The sequence below is a fragment of the Scomber japonicus genome, chromosome 6 (genome assembly GCF_027409825.1).
Source record: "Scomber japonicus isolate fScoJap1 chromosome 6, fScoJap1.pri, whole genome shotgun sequence".
Classification (NCBI taxonomy): Eukaryota; Metazoa; Chordata; class Actinopteri; order Scombriformes; family Scombridae; genus Scomber; species Scomber japonicus.
Window position 1 is genome coordinate 14,588,801 of NC_070583.1, and position 19,471 is coordinate 14,608,271.

The following is a 19,471-nucleotide window of genomic DNA, read 5'->3' on the forward strand; positions in this document are numbered from 1 at the left end:
CTTTTGAGGCAAATGTAAGTAGCCGGAATGACAGTCAGCACCTCCAAACGTGAGGCCATGGTATTCTGCTGGTAAAAGGTGGACGGATCCCTCTAGCTTGGGAATGAGTTGGCACTCTAAGTGAAGGAGTTTAAGGAGTACAGTAATGCGGACATTATACTGGACCGTTGTTGTGAGGAAACAGTTAAGTCAGACAGCAAAGCCCTCAATTAGTCAGTTGGTCTACATCCCAACCCTCACCTATGGTCACAAACTTTGGGTAGTAACCAAAAGAATGAGGTCCCAGATACAAGTGCCCAAAATGAGTTTTCCCCGGAGGGTGTCAGGGCTCAGCCTTAGAGATAGCGTGAGGAGCTCAGACATCCAGGGACAGCTTGAAGTAGAATTGCTGCTTCTTCACATTGAAAGAAGCCAGCTGTAGTGGTTTGGGCACCTCCCTCTGGAAGTATTCCAGGCATGTCCAACTGGTAGAAGACCGCAAGGCACACCCAGAAAACACTGGAGGAACTATGTATCTCTTCTGGCCTTGGATCATCTTGGAATTCCCCAGGAGGAGCTGGATGGCATTGCCTTGGTGAAGGATGTCTGGGTTTCCTTACTCAGTCTGATGCCAACACGTCCTAGTCACAGATAAGCAGTAGAAAATGGATGGATGGAATGGTAAGAAATGGTAAATAATATACCAACTTATGTTAAGCAGTTAAGTATGTCATGAGTGTGTTAGCATGATGATGTTAGCATTTAGCTAAAAACACAGAGTTGCTAGAGTGGCTTCAGATTCCAAGTCTTGTTTTCTAACAGACCGCTTATCTTTTGTATCAGACTAGAGACAAGATAAATGATACCAGTTCACCAACACGCATACTAAATATTTATGCGTCCTCTCTAGGTTCTGCCCTGGCTGATCCTAACTTTTGACTGCCCTGTAGTATCACATATGATATTATGCAAAAATATGCCACCTCACAATTGAATCCACTGCAAATGACTTCATTTGTTTTCAATAGCGTGCATTTGCTGAAATTTCGCCAGTAGGCCATTCTCTTATGGGCCTGGAGTCGTATTCAGCTAATCAATGATACCATCAGAGATAAATCAAATCAAAAGTTAAAAGGTCCAATCACAATGTGCATTGGCCGTCAGCGAAATGAAAGAACATTTCCAATTCAACAAAACATAAGCTGCTGATTGCATGCTTTCTCATATCCTTCAAGGCCAATGCAGTTGTTAGAGTTGATATATGATGCAAATACATCTGCTCCTCAAAAAGCTACAAGGTTATCCAGAATAAGTATATAAGTAATATTCCCATTGATTTTTACATGGATATTGTGGTATTATCAAACAATAGTAATGACCAAATGTGGTGGATAATTTATTTAATTTCTGTCCAGCTCATTTATTTGGTGCATGTGTGTCAACAGCAGTGCTAGGGAAATTATAGAGAAGGTCTGGCAGATTCATACACTTCCATCTCCACCGCTCCACTCTCCATACTTTACTATTATGAAATGCAAATGTTATGTCAACCTCTTCACATAGAGATAAATCTGTTATTCTGTGCATTTTACAGAGAGCCTCACCATCACATTGTTCCCATTGCAGCACCAGTCACATGGTGTTAATTTACACTCTAGCCCGTACCATTGACACTGTCTTTATAACCATTTCCTTCCCATGACTTGGAAATTAATTTAGTTTAAGATGCAGTTACACATGAAAAAGGGGGAGAGGCACACACTGGCTTTCCTGAAAACAGTATTTGACTTAAATGATGAAACAGAAACAGACTATTCATTGTGTCACAAATACTGTATGATGAATTACTGTTTGAGGAGAAACTTGTTTTGGATCAGATGATCATGATCCTCTTCCAGGAATTCAGTCTGTAAATGTGGTAAAACAGTAAAGCTACAGGTATGAAGAAAACTTGCACTTTGTCTGTTTGAGCACACAAGTAGTCAGCAAATATACAATCAAAACAGGCAAATCAGCAGAATGAGATGTCATTTACAGTCCATGTAAATACATTCCATCTACAGTAGTGTTCCATATTTCGCTGTCCGATTGACTTATGATAAGATCGCAAGACAATTATCAAGGATGAGTCTAGATCTAAGAGTGTATCTGATAGCAGGAAGCTAATAGCTAAAATTTTGCACTGTCTAAAATATGTTAACGAATAATTCTTTCATACTTTCATTACAACCTGGATTTTATTGTTGTGGTTTTAACCAGTCATTTCTCTCAGTTATAATAAGTTTGCATCACCAAGTTAATTGCTTAGACCTCAGTGTACCTCTTAAAAGAAGTCTATCAGAGCAAGAAACAAGAGTGCTCAGATGATTATTCAAACCATTAAAGTTTACAGATATCAACTTTGATCTTCTCTTCTTAACATATTTTGCTGCCTACAATTACATTATATTGCCTACATTTTAGGTGAACTCACTGTCAGTTTTACCAATAATAGGTTTATTTGATTTCGCTAAAGTGCCTCACTGCTTGTGTTTCTTGCTCTATCTAATTTATCAGTGATGTGGCTGTAATCCCAGATCTCAGTGGTTAATTTGGCGTGTAATATGTTATCCTAACCAATAAAAAGGTTACATAAGACCCAAGCTGTAATAAATTGACTGTTTCTTTAAATACTCATATGTGTATGTAAGTATATAGATTATGGCCTGCACAAATGATATAAGTAAAGATATAAACCAAGAATATAAAAGAGCACAAAAATAGCATTTATTGAAAATAAAAAAATACAGAAATCTGTTTTTGTGATATACTCTAAAGCAATTTAGATGTTTAAATGTTATCCACTAAAGGTATTACATAATAATATTTTTGCAAACATATTGTACTGTACACATGGCATCAGCTTGTAGCTTAACAAACATCATACTATTCAAAGATTGATGAAAGTCCATATACTGTACATCTCAATGGCATACGGTATAGTTAACAATATAAATGTATTAATATATATTCAAACTGTGGTCAATCTCCTGATGTTCATGTGGGCTTGGCTGTCCTGGTGTGGAGACTGGCTTCTGAATGACACAAGATCAGGAACCTGGAGGACCATCACATTTAGTCAATGGAAAACATTTACAGGAAAATCATTGTAACAAGATGATACATGAGTGCAGCAGTGACAATTTTTGCGTATTTTATTTCTTTATAAAATCCAGTAAAGAGGCCCCTTCCCCATTTATTATTTGACACCAAGATATTACTCAAGGTATCAATACTGTATGGTACCAAAAACAATCTAACAATCAATTAGTCACTGACAGATAATGCTCAGTAAACCCTCAGAGGCACCAGCATTGACAGGCTAGGTTCATGTATGGCAGAACAAAGACAGAAAATGCATGTCAGGTCACAGTCTGTTATCTCAATATTTAGATTATACACCACAATGATGACAGAGATACTTGGAACTTCCCTTTCAGCTAAAAATACAAATGTAGATTTACCCACTACGACCAAAAAGCATCTTTGCTGTAATGGATGTGTTGAGCTGCCTGACGTGAGGCAGGTAGAGGTGTACCAGTAGTCCAATTCAGTTCCTTCCTGTGTTCATCATGAGAGGCTGCATCTCTCTCTCTCTCTCTCTCTCTCTCTCTCTCTCTCTCTCTCTCTCTCTCTCTCTCTCTCTCTTTCTCTCTTTCTCTCTCTCTCTCTCTCTCTATCTAGCTCTCTCTCGCACTCTCTCTCGCTCGCTCGCTCTCTCTCGCACTCTCTCTATCTAGCTCTCTCTCTCTCTCTCTCTTACCTTGTCAAAGCTGGCAAAATCCATCTGTCTAGGAGTTTCCATGATTAGCTCATTGTGAGCTGCATCTGCAGGGTGAGAAACAGTAATTTAGCCTGATCTAACCTTGCAGCCCCACTGAACAGCTACTGCACAGCTCACTTTAGACTTAATGTAGACCTCAGCAAAAAATGTGGCTTTAATGGTTTAGAGGACTGAGGCATACCAAACACAGTAGCCTCAGTTCAGTAATCCAATCCTTTATTTCTGACTGAAAACTTGACATTTTTGATAAAACTACTCTATGATTTGGTTGATTTTGAAACTTGCATTTTATGTGGTTTTGATGCTACTCAATTACCCACAAAGTAAGATTTCATGACATTTTGATGACATGAGTGAGCTCAGACATTGAAGTAGAAATATCCACTTTGATATACTGTATTTTAAGAAATCTATTGTTCTTAATTTTAGGGTGAAGCATCTTGAAAGGCAAAAATCTTAGCACCTAAGTAATTGTTAAGATGAAGACAAAATAACTACAAGTGAAACTACAACATAAAGATTATGGTCATTTAATGTTATGATGTAGTCAAATTTTACCCATGCAGCAAATACAGTAGTAACCTTGCATAATATTGTATTTTAAATCTACAGTTTGTCAGATTAAATTGAATATTTCACATGTAGTTTGAGATTTTCTGTTATTGTGATTAAACAGTTGTCACTGAAGAATACTATTGTAATATTGAATAGTATGTCACTCTCACCTGTGGTGCTTTCATTAGAGTATCCCAGGTTGACATTCCCCCCTGTCACCGTAGCAAACGGGCTTTGCACATTCACTGATGGCTCGAATCTGCAAATACACAAATGAACAATCCAATTGAAAAGATAACCTTTTGCTGAGATACGGCGGAGCTACTGCAGAGGCGGTACTGTTGTGAACAGACAATTTTCTTTTCTCACAAAGCAGCAGTATATCAGTGTCCTCTGCATTGTTTTTATCATAAAGTGCTCTGACAGATAAAAAATGAACATCATCATTTTTCACCCCACTTTATTAGACCCAACCAAAGTACTCAATTCACACTTCAGTGTGCTCAATGGTAAAGATATAAAATGTATTTTAGCTGCAGGAAAAATGCTGACAAATATAATGTGTAATATATCTGCCTCTTAAATAAGCTAACGACTATTCAAATCTTAATGAAGTTGTTACGAAATGTAATGACTACTTAATGCTCACAATTTCAAATTCATTTCTTCAATTTTCGTTTATGAAGGACAATAAAAGCGCATTCATTCTCAGAAATAAGCTGTACATATTAGCTGAGTTGTCATATTGTATGAGCTTATGTAAAGTATAAACTGAGCTCAATGTCACAGATTATTGGCAGCTCCTAAAATTCATTTAGTTGATTTAAAAAGAGAGGGGAGATACAAGTTTTGCATTGTTCAAAAATAGTCTCATGAAGTAAAATATGTCTGGAAAAATACTTTTTGAATCTTACCTTGCTTCTTCCTGCCGGCTTTGTTCTGAAAGCAAACAAATGAGGCATAAAGAACACAGAGCTATTATGAGCTATCAGCAGTTAACTTAATTATTCTCACTGCATTGACCACAGAACCACTGTGCTTGCTCACTGCATCCACAGCAATATGAAAGCTGTAAAAGTCATGGTGTTTGTTTGTTTTGGGCTCTGTACTAATATCATAGCCTCCAGTCAGTTTGCAATTCAACAGTGAAAGCTAGAGCTGAGTGTTAATGAGTTTTCCAACACAGCTTCATGGTTGTTTTATGCAAAGCTGCCCCTTGGCACTCACCCCAGGACTACAGGTTTAAAACAATCTCATTAGTAATCACAAACAAATAAGTTATGTAACTCGTAGAACACAATTTACAAATAAATGTGAGTGATTTGTATTTGTTTTATATTTGTAAATCTGTATTGGTGCCTCTAATTTACTACTCATGTATCATCTTTTGTGTCAGCTTAGCATTTTTAAATGGAAATATATTTGTGAGTCGCCATCTATTTATGTAATAAAACGATAAGGATTTAATAAATGTAATGGTTTTAATCCAGACAGAGACTTCACCAGTGGGACTAAACTGAGGTTGAACAGAAGATGCAGTTTACAGCCTTCCATTGATTTGACTACCAACGTCTGAGCTCCTACTGGCTAGTTTTTCTGTCGCTACCTCTGTTTTTTTCTGTTGTGTGTGCTGATTCGTTGCTGATTCGTCTTTCTGGCAGTAAAACTGACTCTGATTGTACAGCTCTGATCATGAAATGCACTCCCACAGCTCTGAGGCTCCGCCCCACTGCTGCAGAGCAGAGCAACTGATATAAAAATACAATTGATGCAAATATAATATATGAGGATTCGCAAAAAAGAGGGGAGAAAAGGAGAAACATACAGTGCATCTGGAAAATATTCACACCCCTTCACTTCCCTTCAGTTTTTTAATTTTAAATAAATTAGCAAGAATTTCTAGAAAACCTTTTTCACTTTGTCATTATGGGGTATTGTGTGTAGATTGATGAGAAAAAAGGATTTTATCCATCCAATTTATGTAATTTGTCAACCATGCATCCCATAAAAATATATTTCTCCCTATACATTACTCATATGATTACAGATACAAATCATTCTGCTTTTATTTGTGCATTGTTTTTTAAAAGACGTGACATTTTATGAATCACATGCTTCCTGCATTTGTGGATTTTGTGAACAGTTTCAAAAGAATCCATACAAATATGTGGAGACTCACAAATATATTTCCATTTAAAAATACCAGGTTGATGTAGAAATGATGATATATGAGGGGTAAATTAGAGGCACAGATACAGATTTATAGATAGTAGTCACTCTGTTATTTGTACATTGTGTTTTACGAGTTACATAACTTGACATTTGTTTGTGGATACTAATGACACTAGTTCAAACCCGGACAGGCAGATAAATCGCCTTTGTCATTATACTTTAAATCCCTGCTGCCATGCAGACCAAACTATATTAGATCTCTCCCAATAATTACGAAGCATACATTTCTCCCTCTTGAGGTGGATTACTCAAAGAAGAGCTAAGTGATTTGGAGGCATGCCACATCCTCTAACATGTGAAACATCCTCATGAAGTTAATTTGACTTGTTCAGGGATGTTAAAGCTTTAAGAGTCGCACTAAGGCAAGGACAATAGTGAAGGAGGACTCAGACGTTTCAGGTACAGAATCAGCTGCCGGAGGAGAAAGTTCACACCTGCTTTATGATAATCCCTTAGCCCTAAACCACAGCCATGATTTGCAATGGTCCAGAATCAGTCACAGGGATTATGCTGACTTCTAAATGTGTGACTCAGGGCCACTTTTTGTTATCGCATATAAACAGGCGTCCTCCTCCTCCTTGTGCTAGAACAACGATCCCCTCGGAGATGCCATTCCAGAAACATTTGAGCAATGTCCCTACTTCCTGGACAGACTTTTTACAGTATCACACACTTCCACAGGCTCAGAAGAACCTGCCAAGGTATTGACCCCTCTCTTCGGAGAGTTGACAAGTAATCCGACCCCATCACAAATATCCCGGGTTAAGTTATGAGCTCTAAAAGAACTGCAGTATAACTGTCTTGCTGTGTGGATATTTTAAACCCTTATTAATGGGGGTTTGTCGCGTTTCCTGAGCAATAGTCAGTAAGAGTTGGTATTGCCTTAGTCACCTTTGAAAGCACATTCATCACCATCTTAAATCTGCAGGGTAAGCTCAGTGACTGTGTTTCAGTGGGGTATAGTCACTCAAACATGCTGAGTCATGCAGCAGGGGCAAGGTGTCAGCCAGACCCTCATGTCCCCCAAGGTACAATCTCTGCCAGTGTACCAACAGCTGTAATCCTTTATGCAAACAGGTTGATGGCCTGTCCAAGGTCACTACATTCCCACCACACAACTGTCAATTGTTGTGCATATCTCAGTGGACTTTATCAGGCCGTCGTGCATATTTGACTGACATAAATAAGTAAAGGATGAGGTCTCTGTCCCTTTATTCATTCACAGGAGACGTACCTAAACTGCTACCTCTTTTTCCACAATATTCTGTAACAACTTTATAAATCATACCGTACACCAGCAGTGAGAAGACTATTATTCCCATTAAAGTAAAAGTGCTGTTAGTTGACTGGTATTTAATAGATGACGTGTTTGGAAACTACAGTTGCTCTCTGTTTACAATAGGTGATTTTTATCAACAACAAACAAAAAGTAGAAATCCTCCATAATTGTCATGTCGCTGAGCTCATGATAAACTGAATCATCTTAGATCTAAGAAATGTGATTATAACTATGGAAGTCTGCTAATAATCTAAGTAAAATACACAAAGTAAAAACAGAAATGCCTGTCATCTCTTTTTGCAATCAGAAATGATGCTGACATTATTATTATAACACTTGTTGTGCTGTGCACGTGCTGACTGATTCTAACAGATTCATTATAAAACACTCTTTCTCCTTAATACATTCATGCTATAAACAGACTATTTACGTGTTCACAACATGATGTATTCTTTTCAGCGCGCACTAGAAGGGACAGCTAGCGGATAGTGAGGAGAGATTCTATGTGGAGTGATTTTGACAAAAAATATATTGGATAGGGATGCTCGATATTGACTTTTCTGCCGATATTCCAATATTCCCCAACTCTTAATTTCCGATACCGATATCACCCGATAGTCCACACAAGAGCCAAAAACTCAATCAGCTAAACAGTGGGCGTGGTTTTTGATTTGTCATTTGGGCTAAAGTAACAAAAATTGCTTGCTTTAAACAATAATTTGATGACATTTTGGGCAGAAGTAAGTTTATCAAATCAATTTACAATTTATCACTCTATTTTTCAATTCACATACATTTCATCACTTCTATTATTAATTCATAAGCATTTTATTCATTTCCCTTTTTTAACATCATTTTTTGTTACTTCCACCCTTGAGGCTACTTTTCTTAAATGATCAATGGCAATTTTGTGTTGTGAATGATGAATGATGAATGTAAGACGGAGAAAATGGTGAAACATGGCTCTGTTTTCATTATATCACGACTGTTTTAATTAAATCGACAATAAATTAATCAATTCACTTGATAATTTATCACTCTATTTTTCAATTCACATGCTTTTTCATCACCTCCATTTTTATCAATTAATTTTTATTACTTCCACTCCTCATAACTTACAAATAAGCTACAAATATATCCCTGAAGGCAACACTCTCTGTAGGAGTTGGTATTACACTGGTACTTTCTCCATTCAAAAAGAATACATCATGTTGTGAACACGTAAATGTCTAGTCCTCAAAAGTAAGATGAACCCACTTTTTGGAATGTTATTTCAACAAAAATGTTTTCATATTTAGGCCAGTAGGGTAAATGTATAAAAGTGGTAGGGTGCTGCTTTAAAAAGCACATAACCTCACAATTTACACTTAAGAGTTGCCTTGTATAAACGCACTGTTCAGTTGCTTAACTCTTAACACACCTTGCTCAAGGGCACCCCTGTTACGCCTTCATGTCCAGATTTGACCACTTCATCCCTGCAGTCACACACTTACTCCTCTAACCTTAGTACTGCAGCTGTTTCCTGAGAAGTAAGACTTTCTGCTGACAACTAATGTTCTGCTTTGTCAGAAAAAATATTGAATGCCCTTGGTGAAGGCCAGTGTGGGGCAGTGCCGAGTCACAGCATAACTGCCTATCTTCTTCATTACACTTTAATCACAGTTTCTGCTCTGAAAAGCGAAGTAGGAAGTGACTCTTTTTTTTTCACCTGGAGCAATTTAAGGAAAACAAAGTGCCTACTTGCTTGTCTCCTTTGTCTGTAACAGAGGACAGTGCAGATGCAGAGCAGGAGGAGCAAAAGAAAACCGAGGACGGAGGCCGTTACTGCCAGCGGGACTGTGCAGTCAACTGCTTCTTCCACCACCTCCGCAACTGAGGAGAAGAAGGTCACATCAGTGTTCAGTAAAGAAATGTTGACGTAGGTTTGTTACTTTGCAATTCATTTGCAGGTTTTCAGACATAGTGTAAAGAAACCTGTGTTTCTTTCCCTGTTTTAATTTGCAGTAGCAGGCATGAGAGTGTTTGCTGAGGGTAGCTACTCTGTGTAGATTTCCAAAAAATGTCACAACTACAACTCCAAATGGAGCATAGCTAAAATAATAATGCAGTATTTGTCATTTTGAAGCTGTGGGCCTCAGAGAGGTTTGCGACCCCAGTTCCCACTTCAGTAGCTGTGATTCAAACTTGTGTAGTGTTGATGTGGCAGCTGCTGTCTTTCCTACTCTCCCCTTCGATGATAATGCTTAGTGATGATTCACAGGCTTCCCAAAAGAGAAAGGGACAGAAAATAGGAGAGAACAAAATGAAATCCACAAAGATGTACAAGAAGAAAACTAAACTCGAACAGGACAAAGAAAGGACTGACTTTGTTAGGGTTAGGATTAGGTTCATGTTAATATATGCTGTGTTACTGTCTTACCCACTGTCAGATGGACGCTGCTCATCAGTGGTGCAGGGAGGGCAGACACAGAGGCCAGACAATCCACACGAGAGCTCTTCATTGCCGTCACATTGAGGGTGCTGGTCACAGTGAAGTTCAACCCAGATGCTTCACTACTGATGGTGTATTCACTCTGGCTCACCTCCACACCATTCCCCCACAGAGAGAAAATGATCATTATTTGCAGTATATTCTGCATATATGTTTAGATTCTGACTCGTCAGGTACTCCTGGTACTTACAATGTACTCCAAACATGACTGAATTTAAAGGGGCAGTTCACCCACAAACAATGCAAACCTCTTTTTTCACGTGCTGTGGAAAAAAATCAGCTGTCCATTTATTGTAAGTGGTTGATTATGAGTTCATCTCTGCTATATTTGTCTCAGTTTTAAATGACAAATTTAGAGAGACTGAGCTATTTGGAAGTGAAATAGATTTCATGATTTCTCATAATCTGCTCATCCTATAGAATTGAGGAATCATTTACTGCATGTGCCCATCTATTTGTTCACTCTGAAATAAAATTTAAGGAACTCTCAACGTGAACCTCCCACTCCATTCAGTGACACATCAGTCTGGCCAGACATGATTTGCTGACATTTGGAGATATCTGCTAACATTCACCGCAGTGCAGAGGGACTCAATAGCAATTGCTTGGTGTTTCTTAGACAAGCAAAATATTAAATACACATAAAACACAACCTAGACAGCAACATTTCTTCAAGTATGACGACATGATGATCCATACAGTTTGTTTCGACCTGTTTCTGATGCAGATATATGCAACCATCAGCTAGTGGTGTTCATGACCAACAAATAGTTTTCCATTTTAGTGACACACACAGCACAGTCTGGATAAAGGCTGTTGTTAGGAATACATTGCATGAAGGTTAAATGGCAAATGGACTGCACTTATATAGTGCCTTTCTAGTCTTATCGACCGCTCAAAGCGCATCTTTATTACATGTCAACATTCACCCATTCACACACATTCACAAACTGAGAGGCTATCATGCAAGATGCCAACCTGCTCAGCTATACGGAACTTTCTGTCCAAAGTTCCCCACAATGTCTTGCTCAGCCATTCACTCACACACCACATTTTGGGGTTGAGTATATTGCCCATGTACACTTCAAAATGCTGACTGGAAGAGCTGGGGATCAAACCACCAACCTACTGTTTAGTGGACGACCCGCTCTACCTCCTGAGCCACAGCCTTTTAAATGGACTTGACTTTAATCGATCAAATCAGGCTTCTCTCATCTCCTCTAAAAAGAAGTGCACTCCTCACTGTGACAAGCTGACAGCTTGCTGAAGGATCAATAGGAGAGATCAGGCCACTGAGCCTAAAAGGAATAATTCATCTGCATTTGCTCATTCTCCACTCCATCTTAGATCCCTGTGTGGAGTATTGCAGAGAGTCAGGGGAAGTTTCCAGTTAAAGTGCTCACAAAGAAGTCTGTGAATTGTTTTAACGATGTTATTATATTTAGAAATGGATAGAAACAAATAAATAAAACTAAGGTTTTCTTCTTGTTTTTTGCCTTTTTGAATGCTATAAACTAAATTCATCTGAGTGCATTAGGAGTTCACAGATAAATGTGTAATAGGAAAAACAAGCTTTTATGATGTATTTGAGTGATGTCAAGAGTAAGGATTACGCAGCTGTGAAAAATTTAAAGTTTCTGCAACATTATATCAGAATGTTTTGGAAAATGGCCTGCTAAGTTTAGATAAAAGGTACTAGTGGTGAGGATGAGTCATTGTTGTTCATTTACCTTTTTATCAGTCACCTGCCATCGCAAAGTGGGTTGAGGGTACCATCCTGCTGCTTCACATTCAAACAGGACTGAATGCCCTCTGAAAGCCAACTTGTTGTCTCCAAAGACTTTCACGCTGCCCTTTTCTGCAATGAGAAAAAAAGAGTACATTCACAAACATGAATGTAGTTCCTTTTTTTATGTTTTTTTTTGTATATTCCTGAATATGTATGAATGTGAGTGAAGTCATGCATGCAGATAAAACTGGGTATAGGAATCAATTTCATATCAGTCTCTGTTGAAATTCATGTGCACATGTCTGTACCCAAAGATGAGCATCACCTCTTCAGTTGGTGCGTTCACTTACAAAAGATGGATTTCATTCGTGCCGGGTGATTGATTGCGTGTCTCAAAGTCTCAACTGCCTGACAAATGCTTCCCCCTTTTCTCCTCCATCTCCTTCCATGCCAGCTAAATAAGCCACTTAAGGCCCTGGGAAATACAGTATCACATGTGTGAAGTCTATTGTCTGGGCGAATGAAAGGCGGTGGATGCAACAGACAATTGCTATAGACAGAAAGATAATTACAGACACTTTGGTGCTTTGTCTGAGCAAATGACATGTCTGTGTTGATTTAGGTTCAAATCCTCAGATGTTTTGTACACATTATTGGCTGTCCCTTTTCTCCAGGGTTTTTTACTTGATGGCTGATTTGATGTCATAAACTTCATACCTTCCAATTCTGAAAGCTTCTGATAGTGGACTCAGCTGCTCTTAGAGAAGGTTTGTTAATAACTGTGGAAAGTGAAGACTTTTGGGTAAGGTGTGGAGCCTTCAGCTCACTCAGCAGTGGTCCTCAGAGAGGAAATTATTGCTTTGAAGGCAATATCTAAAGACTTGAATATATCTGTGTTCAGGATTGTATACGTCTGCATGCAAGTTATGTAACATGAGCAGTGATAACACATGTGCCGTATGTGTGGGTGTTAATTTATTCAATCCAATCACTACAGGCATGTTCACTCTATTCCTTTTCTGTAGCTTCAGTCTTCACTGCAGATTGATACAACAGTACATGCTATGTACATCAATTTGTTCATGTGAGAGGTTTGTGTTTGTAAGTGAAAAATAGAGAAGAAATAGCATTGAGAATTGTGTGGTTGTAATTACATCATCTTCATATAGACAATTAAAACAGGGAGTGAGGATGATAGCACATAGAGTCAAGCAGCCCACTGTATAGATTGGTGGCTCCCCTCAACAGTATATTTGAAGCTGCAGTGCACAAATCACAGGCAGAGTTGCTGACTGTTAACTGGGCGTTCCAGGATGCACGATTAATTCAAAGGCTGTGTCAGGCCATAGTGATCTTCTGCATCTACACTGGAGGGCCTGAGTCACCACACACTACTGTTAATGGGTGCATACAGTGCATCAGGAAAGTATTCACACCCCTTCACTTTCCTCACATTTTGTTATGTTACAGCCTTATTCAAAAATGGATAAAAAAAATGTTCTCTCATCAATCTACACATAATACCCGTAATGACAAAGCGAAAAAGATTTTAGATATTTTTGCAAATGTATTCAAATTAAAAAACTGAAATATCGCATGTACATAAGAATTCACACCCTTTACTCGGTACTTTGTTGAAGCACCCTTGGCAGCGATTACAGCCTCAAGTCTTGGGTATTAAGCTACAAGCTTGGCACACGTGTATTTGGGGTATTTCTCCCATTCTTCTCTGCAGATCCTCTCAAGCTCTGTCAGGTTAGATGGGGAGCGTCGCTACACAGCTATTTTCAGGTCTTTCCAGAGATGTTCAATCGGGTTCAAGTCTGGGCTCTGGTTGGGCCAATCAAGGACATTCACAGACTTGTCCCAAAGCCAATCCTACGTTGTCTTGGCTGTGCGCTTAGGGTTGTTGTCCTGTTGGAAAGTAAACCTTCGCCCCAGTCTGAGGTCTGGAGCAGGTTTTCCTCAAGGATCTCTCTGTACTTTGCTCCGTTCATCTTTCAAAGAGTTCAATCTTGGTTTCAACAGACCAGAGAATCTTGTTTCTCATGGTCTAAGAGTCTTTGAAGTGCCTTCTGGCAAACGCCAAGCAGGCTGTCATGTGCCTTTTACTGAGTAGAGGCTTTATATTTAATACATTGGCAAGAATTAAAAAAAAAAAAAAACCTTTTCACTTTGTCATTATGGGGTATTGTGTATAGATTGATGAGGAAAAAAAGTAATTCAATCAATTTTGGAATAAGGCTGTAACATAACAAAATGTGAGGAAAGTGAAGGGGTGTGAATACTTTCTGGATGCACTGTAAGTCAGCAGGGATTTGTGGCACTGGCCGCAATGGAGGCCCTCTTCATAATATATTGGAGACAATGGGTCATTGGTTTTGTTTCCTCTCGCTTTTTGCAGGGGAGATGTTTCCACATAGATTTTTTTTTAGCTGAGCTCTCAATTCAAGGGTTCATACTGGAGATGCAAATGAGCTGAATGATAAGGTCAAGGGAAGCACAGATCTGTGCAAATCTTATCAAGCATTTAATGAGTTGACTTGTGCTACTAAAATAAATGTGAGACGATGTGAATATATTTCCAGAAATGTGTGTCATTTATTAGTTGTTAGATAAAATATGCTGTTTTATCATCAGAAAATCTTAAAAACTAAGGTATTGCATGAAAACGATTGAATTGTAGAAGGTTATGACAAAAAGATAACTGAATAAATAATATTCCAAACTTTATAAAACAACTGTTTTTACTTTCTGTAAAGTGGCTATAGGAATAACTGTTGGTAGAGATAACATTTAATCAGTAATATCCAATAAATGTGTTTAGACCTGTCAGTAGCGCAATCGCTTTTCTCTGCCTCAAAATAGCAATGCGCCACCAATGCGCCTGACTCATTTTGACATCAACATGCCTATAGGCGCACAGACTGGTGCAAGTGCATTTGCTATTTAGACAACGTGTTCGCAGGGCGCGAAAATAGCAACAGCACCAGGGGAAACTAACAAAGACACATGCCCCACGCCCGCTATCCGCTGGCCCTTCTTCTCTGCTCTCACAAAAAAGAAGAAGAAAAAGAATAATGGCACAACACTCCCCATTTTGCTCCCCAATTTGTCTGAAAGTAGAATAATTGTGAATAGTTAGGCCATTTTAAGTCACTTCTTTAGACTTCAGATGTTTTTTTCTTTGGTAATTACTACCACTGTTCCCACTTCTTAAAATATTAGTTCTTCCGAGCTCGAAAACAACTGCAGTGTGAACCAGTATACAACACCATCAGAGCTGCAGAAAACTACTGATTCTTATCAGGTCCTGACCCTAACTCTCCAGTAAATGTGCCACCCGGTCCTAACACAGCACCCCTTTTGGCACAGCATCTTCATAATATACACTAAATGAGAAGAGGAGAGGAGAAAGAGATTGGCTGTAGCTGCAGCCTGTAAATCCTGCTCTGCTGCCTGTTCTGACTGTCATGGAGTCCAGCACTGGGAGCTAATCAATTCCTCTCCCTGACACCACCCACACCATCATTAACTATTTCACAGAGACCATCAAACATGTCTTGGCAACTGTACTCCGCTACACAGGCACAAATTATTTCCCACCTTTAATGTACACCATGATTGATCCTTCAGGCACTGATTGAGCTACTTTACAGAAACTTGAAAACTTTAATTCTTGAATCCCTCACTTCAAACTAATGGAATCAAAGGCTGTTAATTAGGATGTGCACCTTGAATGCTGAGAGAAAGTACTATAGGTTTGCTTGTTTTTGTCTCGTCTCTGGGTGTCTGTGTTCTTTAGTTGAGATGGCAGTGTGTGGGTTGGCAGAATCAAAGCAGCTACACAACTTTTGTTTAGTCTCTTCATTTGTCTCTTTTTACACACTGCTTTTTGCCACGTCAAGGTTAAATTCAGCGTGTTTCGGCACCCTCTCACACTTCAATAGTTTTCATGAGATTTGCCATCTGCTTGCTTTCCTTTGCTACTTGTGTGCGTGTGTGAATGTGTGTATATAAAGTGAGTATCCCTGAGAGAAGCTGGCGGCACAAAAAGCCATTGAATTTCTCTGCAAAAGAAACAAACTGTTCCTTGCTGCCTTCCTGCTACAATGAACCAAGGTAACAACCACACACACATGTATGTACACACAAAAACACATGCACATAGTCCCTCTTCATACTCACTCTCTCTCACACACACACATATGTACACACACACACACACACACACACACACACATATATGAATAAACAGACCTTGTACAAACAGATTGGCTGTTTTTCTTTCAAAGTCCTGGATGTCACAGGCCACTGGTCCCTCATGGAGTCTCTCTGTGTTGTTAAGGATGAACACCCAGCTGTCAACCTTTGAAGAAGACCCATTCTCTGCCATCACATTAAGGTCACGAGAGGGAAGGATGCCGTGCTCTCTGGAGATGGTGAGCGCCACTCTATTGTTCAGGGTCCACACCATAGCGGCCCACTTGGTGTTACTGGGTGTGATGCTGCAGGTGAAGCGGGCCTCATCTCCTCGCAGGACTGTCAGGGTTTCAGGTACCAGTTTTACCTGAGCTCCAACTGCTAAACAAGACAGAAAATACTGTGACAATTGACAAAAAAATTACAAAATATACCTTTAACAACTAATATTAAAAAGTAATGTTAAAACAATGTTACACCAATCAGAATTAATAAGCTCATTATGCAATATATGAAGCATATTGACCTTGAAGAAGAAGAAGCAGAAAATCACTCTTGTGGTGTTAATAGCAAAGAAAACACAAAAGCAGTCTCTAGTCTAAACATGGTTAAACCACAGTCAAAGGAAAATGCTACCATTGACTCCTTCAAAATGCATGCAAAGAGCACATGGAGCATGATCAAACCTTTGCGATAGGAAGTGACTTGGATAAATTGTTATTCGTTATCAAAGGATAAATATAATGGACAATGAGTGACCAGTAAGTATATTACTCAGGAGAGCACACTGTTTTATTCATTGCTCTGTGAGTCAAGTGTGAGTCAAGATTTCAAAGGAGGAACAGAGCACATTTGGGTTACTGCTTCCATGTCATGAATCCAGGTACAGATCTAAATCTTGCCATGACAGAGGACTTCATTAGTGTCACTTTTAGACATATTTGCTAGAACATGCAAGACAAGGAGGGAGTGAGTAAGAGGTGAAGAAGAAAGAAGGAGAGAAATGAATAAAGCAAGTGGCAGCACATCTCCCTACATCTTTTTCTTACTGTGTTTGTCCAGATGCATGCACAAAGGCAATGATTTGGGTGAAATTCTGACATATTAACTGAAGCCTTCACCAACAGACCATAGCACAGTAACCTGCAGAATTGAGTGAACCTACCAAGATTACATAATTAGAGATAAACAGATACTGTGAGAAGACATTCATAACCCACTGTGCACAAACTGTTAGGCCACACTCCTCCATTACACTATAAACAGATGCATATGCATACACTCATCTTCAATTGAATTTCAGCATATCTTTTCCAGCTTTTTACTGCTGACAAATGAAGGAGGAAAGGGAATTAATATTAATGGCAAACTGTGAAATATGAAATAACAGGTTTACGCCACAGTACTCAGAGTGATGTATAACTTGTTTGTGCTGAGCTAACTGCGTTACCTTCTACAGCCGGCATGATGGGTCATAAATTATGCATCCGTTTAGGAAATTAGGTCTGAGAAATATCTAGGCCGTCCTACACAGCTATTTCTTTTCATTGCAATCAGAGAATAGCAGACTAATGAGCAGACTTTGTGCATGCTCCTATTGGGACTGTGATCCAGTGACTCTGAAGTCCCCTGACCACTAGCTACATCTTACTGTTAACTAGATAGGCAGAAATTTCGAAGAAAATTAATTATAAAGTGCATATAGATCATTAGGCCCTCTAATTAAATTGTCTGTGGCTTTAATCTAAAGGGTGCTGCTGTTCAGCAAACCACAGCACTGAATGTGGCTGTTAATACAAGTACATTACTGGCCTCTCTGATACATCTCCAACCAGACAAGCTGCTGTTTGTTTTGAGCTCAAGTCTCACCATTAATCCTGCATGAAAGTAGAAGCATTAACAGAGTAAAGATGTCCATGGTTAATTTGTCCATCCAGTCAGTCCATTGTTCAGTGCTGAACAGATCTGAAACAAAAAACAATGTAATTATATTATTGCAGTTTCACCACTTTGGTCTAGACTGCCTTGAAATTTGGTGATTTTAAATAAAAAATGTTTCAACAACCCTAGGATGGATCGCCATGAGATTTCCAATAGACACTCCAATATTTGGTTTATGATCAAGTACTTGCAAAACTAATTACATTTCCTTCATCTTTAGCTTTACAAAAAGAAAATATTCTAAGAATAAACAAGAAGTCAGTGAGTGTTACCAGAACAACATCATCATCCAACACAGCTACACACACCGTCCTGGAGCTAGTCATTGCTGAGGAAGAATTTACCCGCTTATGGCTATTAAAACTACATAGGTGACTGTCAAGGTCCCATCTGTGTACAGTTCTTAGGTTATGAGCTGCAAGATATGATATATACATTCAATATACAAACAAATATTGTGCCTTTTAAATATATCAACACACTAGCATAACTCCACATTCAAATGGTCATGAATATTTAGACAACTTGATTTTGACAAGAAAGAAACTATGTCCAAAAGAGCAGCTGTCTGCATTTTATTCCTTAGGGGTGTCCTTCTCTGCCTCAAACAGCACCTGGTAGACCTTGAATTTGACATCATGCTTATGCGCTTGGTGGATATTAGTCAGTATGTCCCTACTTTACTTGAGTAGGATATTTCAGTACTCTTTCCACCTCTGGAAAACAGTAAGTTATTAAATGGAACTACTGAGATATTAAATACAAATAACACAAAATAGTAGCATCTCCAGAATAAAACAGTGTACAGTAAATAACCACAGATCCATCCGTGTTTGTGACTCACCTCAGTCTGGCATCTCTTTGGATCAGTAGCAAGTGTCCCACATAGTGGATACACTGCCATTACTGTTTCTTCATGTTAGGAGCTCAGGCATGTCACCCAAAACTGTCCTGTTAAATATTACCAAACTCAGTGGGAACTTTGCCCTGTGATACAAACAGATGTAAATACACACCATGACTCACAGTGCAAACAATGCCTCTTTAAAGTTCCCATTTCCCAGGGGTCTTAAAACTAGACCCCCACCCACTTTAAATGAATAGAGCTAGGCACACTGGATGATGTATGTGCAGTCCAAAAATCCCCTTTAGAGACAATTAAACATGACAAAATACTCTACTACACTATAAATGTGTGTCTTGAATGGTTTTCTGTCTTGAAGGGGAATCTATTCCCCT

At 38.8% G+C, this 19,471-nt stretch overlaps 1 protein-coding gene across 6 annotated transcripts; it reads right to left on the reverse strand.

Moving 5' to 3' along the window:
* Positions 1-2,708: 2,708 nt before the first annotated feature.
* igsf5b (immunoglobulin superfamily, member 5b) lies at positions 2,709-19,183 on the reverse strand. Of its 6 annotated transcripts, XM_053321368.1 has the most exons (12): positions 19,077-19,107; positions 18,577-18,647; positions 18,161-18,256; positions 17,572-17,618; positions 16,349-16,669; positions 12,090-12,217; positions 10,288-10,450; positions 9,609-9,740; positions 5,272-5,296; positions 4,528-4,616; positions 3,782-3,846; positions 2,711-3,076 (listed from the first exon to the last, which is right to left on the reverse strand). In XM_053321368.1, the coding sequence occupies exons 5-12, from the start codon at positions 16,563-16,565 to the stop codon at positions 2,990-2,992; spliced, it is 906 nt and encodes a 301-aa protein (XP_053177343.1). In that variant the 5' UTR covers positions 16,566-16,669; positions 17,572-17,618; positions 18,161-18,256; positions 18,577-18,647; positions 19,077-19,107; the 3' UTR covers positions 2,711-2,989. The 6 variants fall into 6 exon arrangements, with proteins under 6 accessions (XP_053177342.1, XP_053177341.1, XP_053177343.1 ...); XM_053321366.1 differs by lacking the exon at positions 17,572-17,618 and having other exon boundaries at positions 2,710-3,076; positions 19,077-19,108; XM_053321364.1 differs by lacking the exon at positions 17,572-17,618 and having other exon boundaries at positions 16,349-16,672.
* Positions 19,184-19,471: the final 288 nt, after the last annotated feature.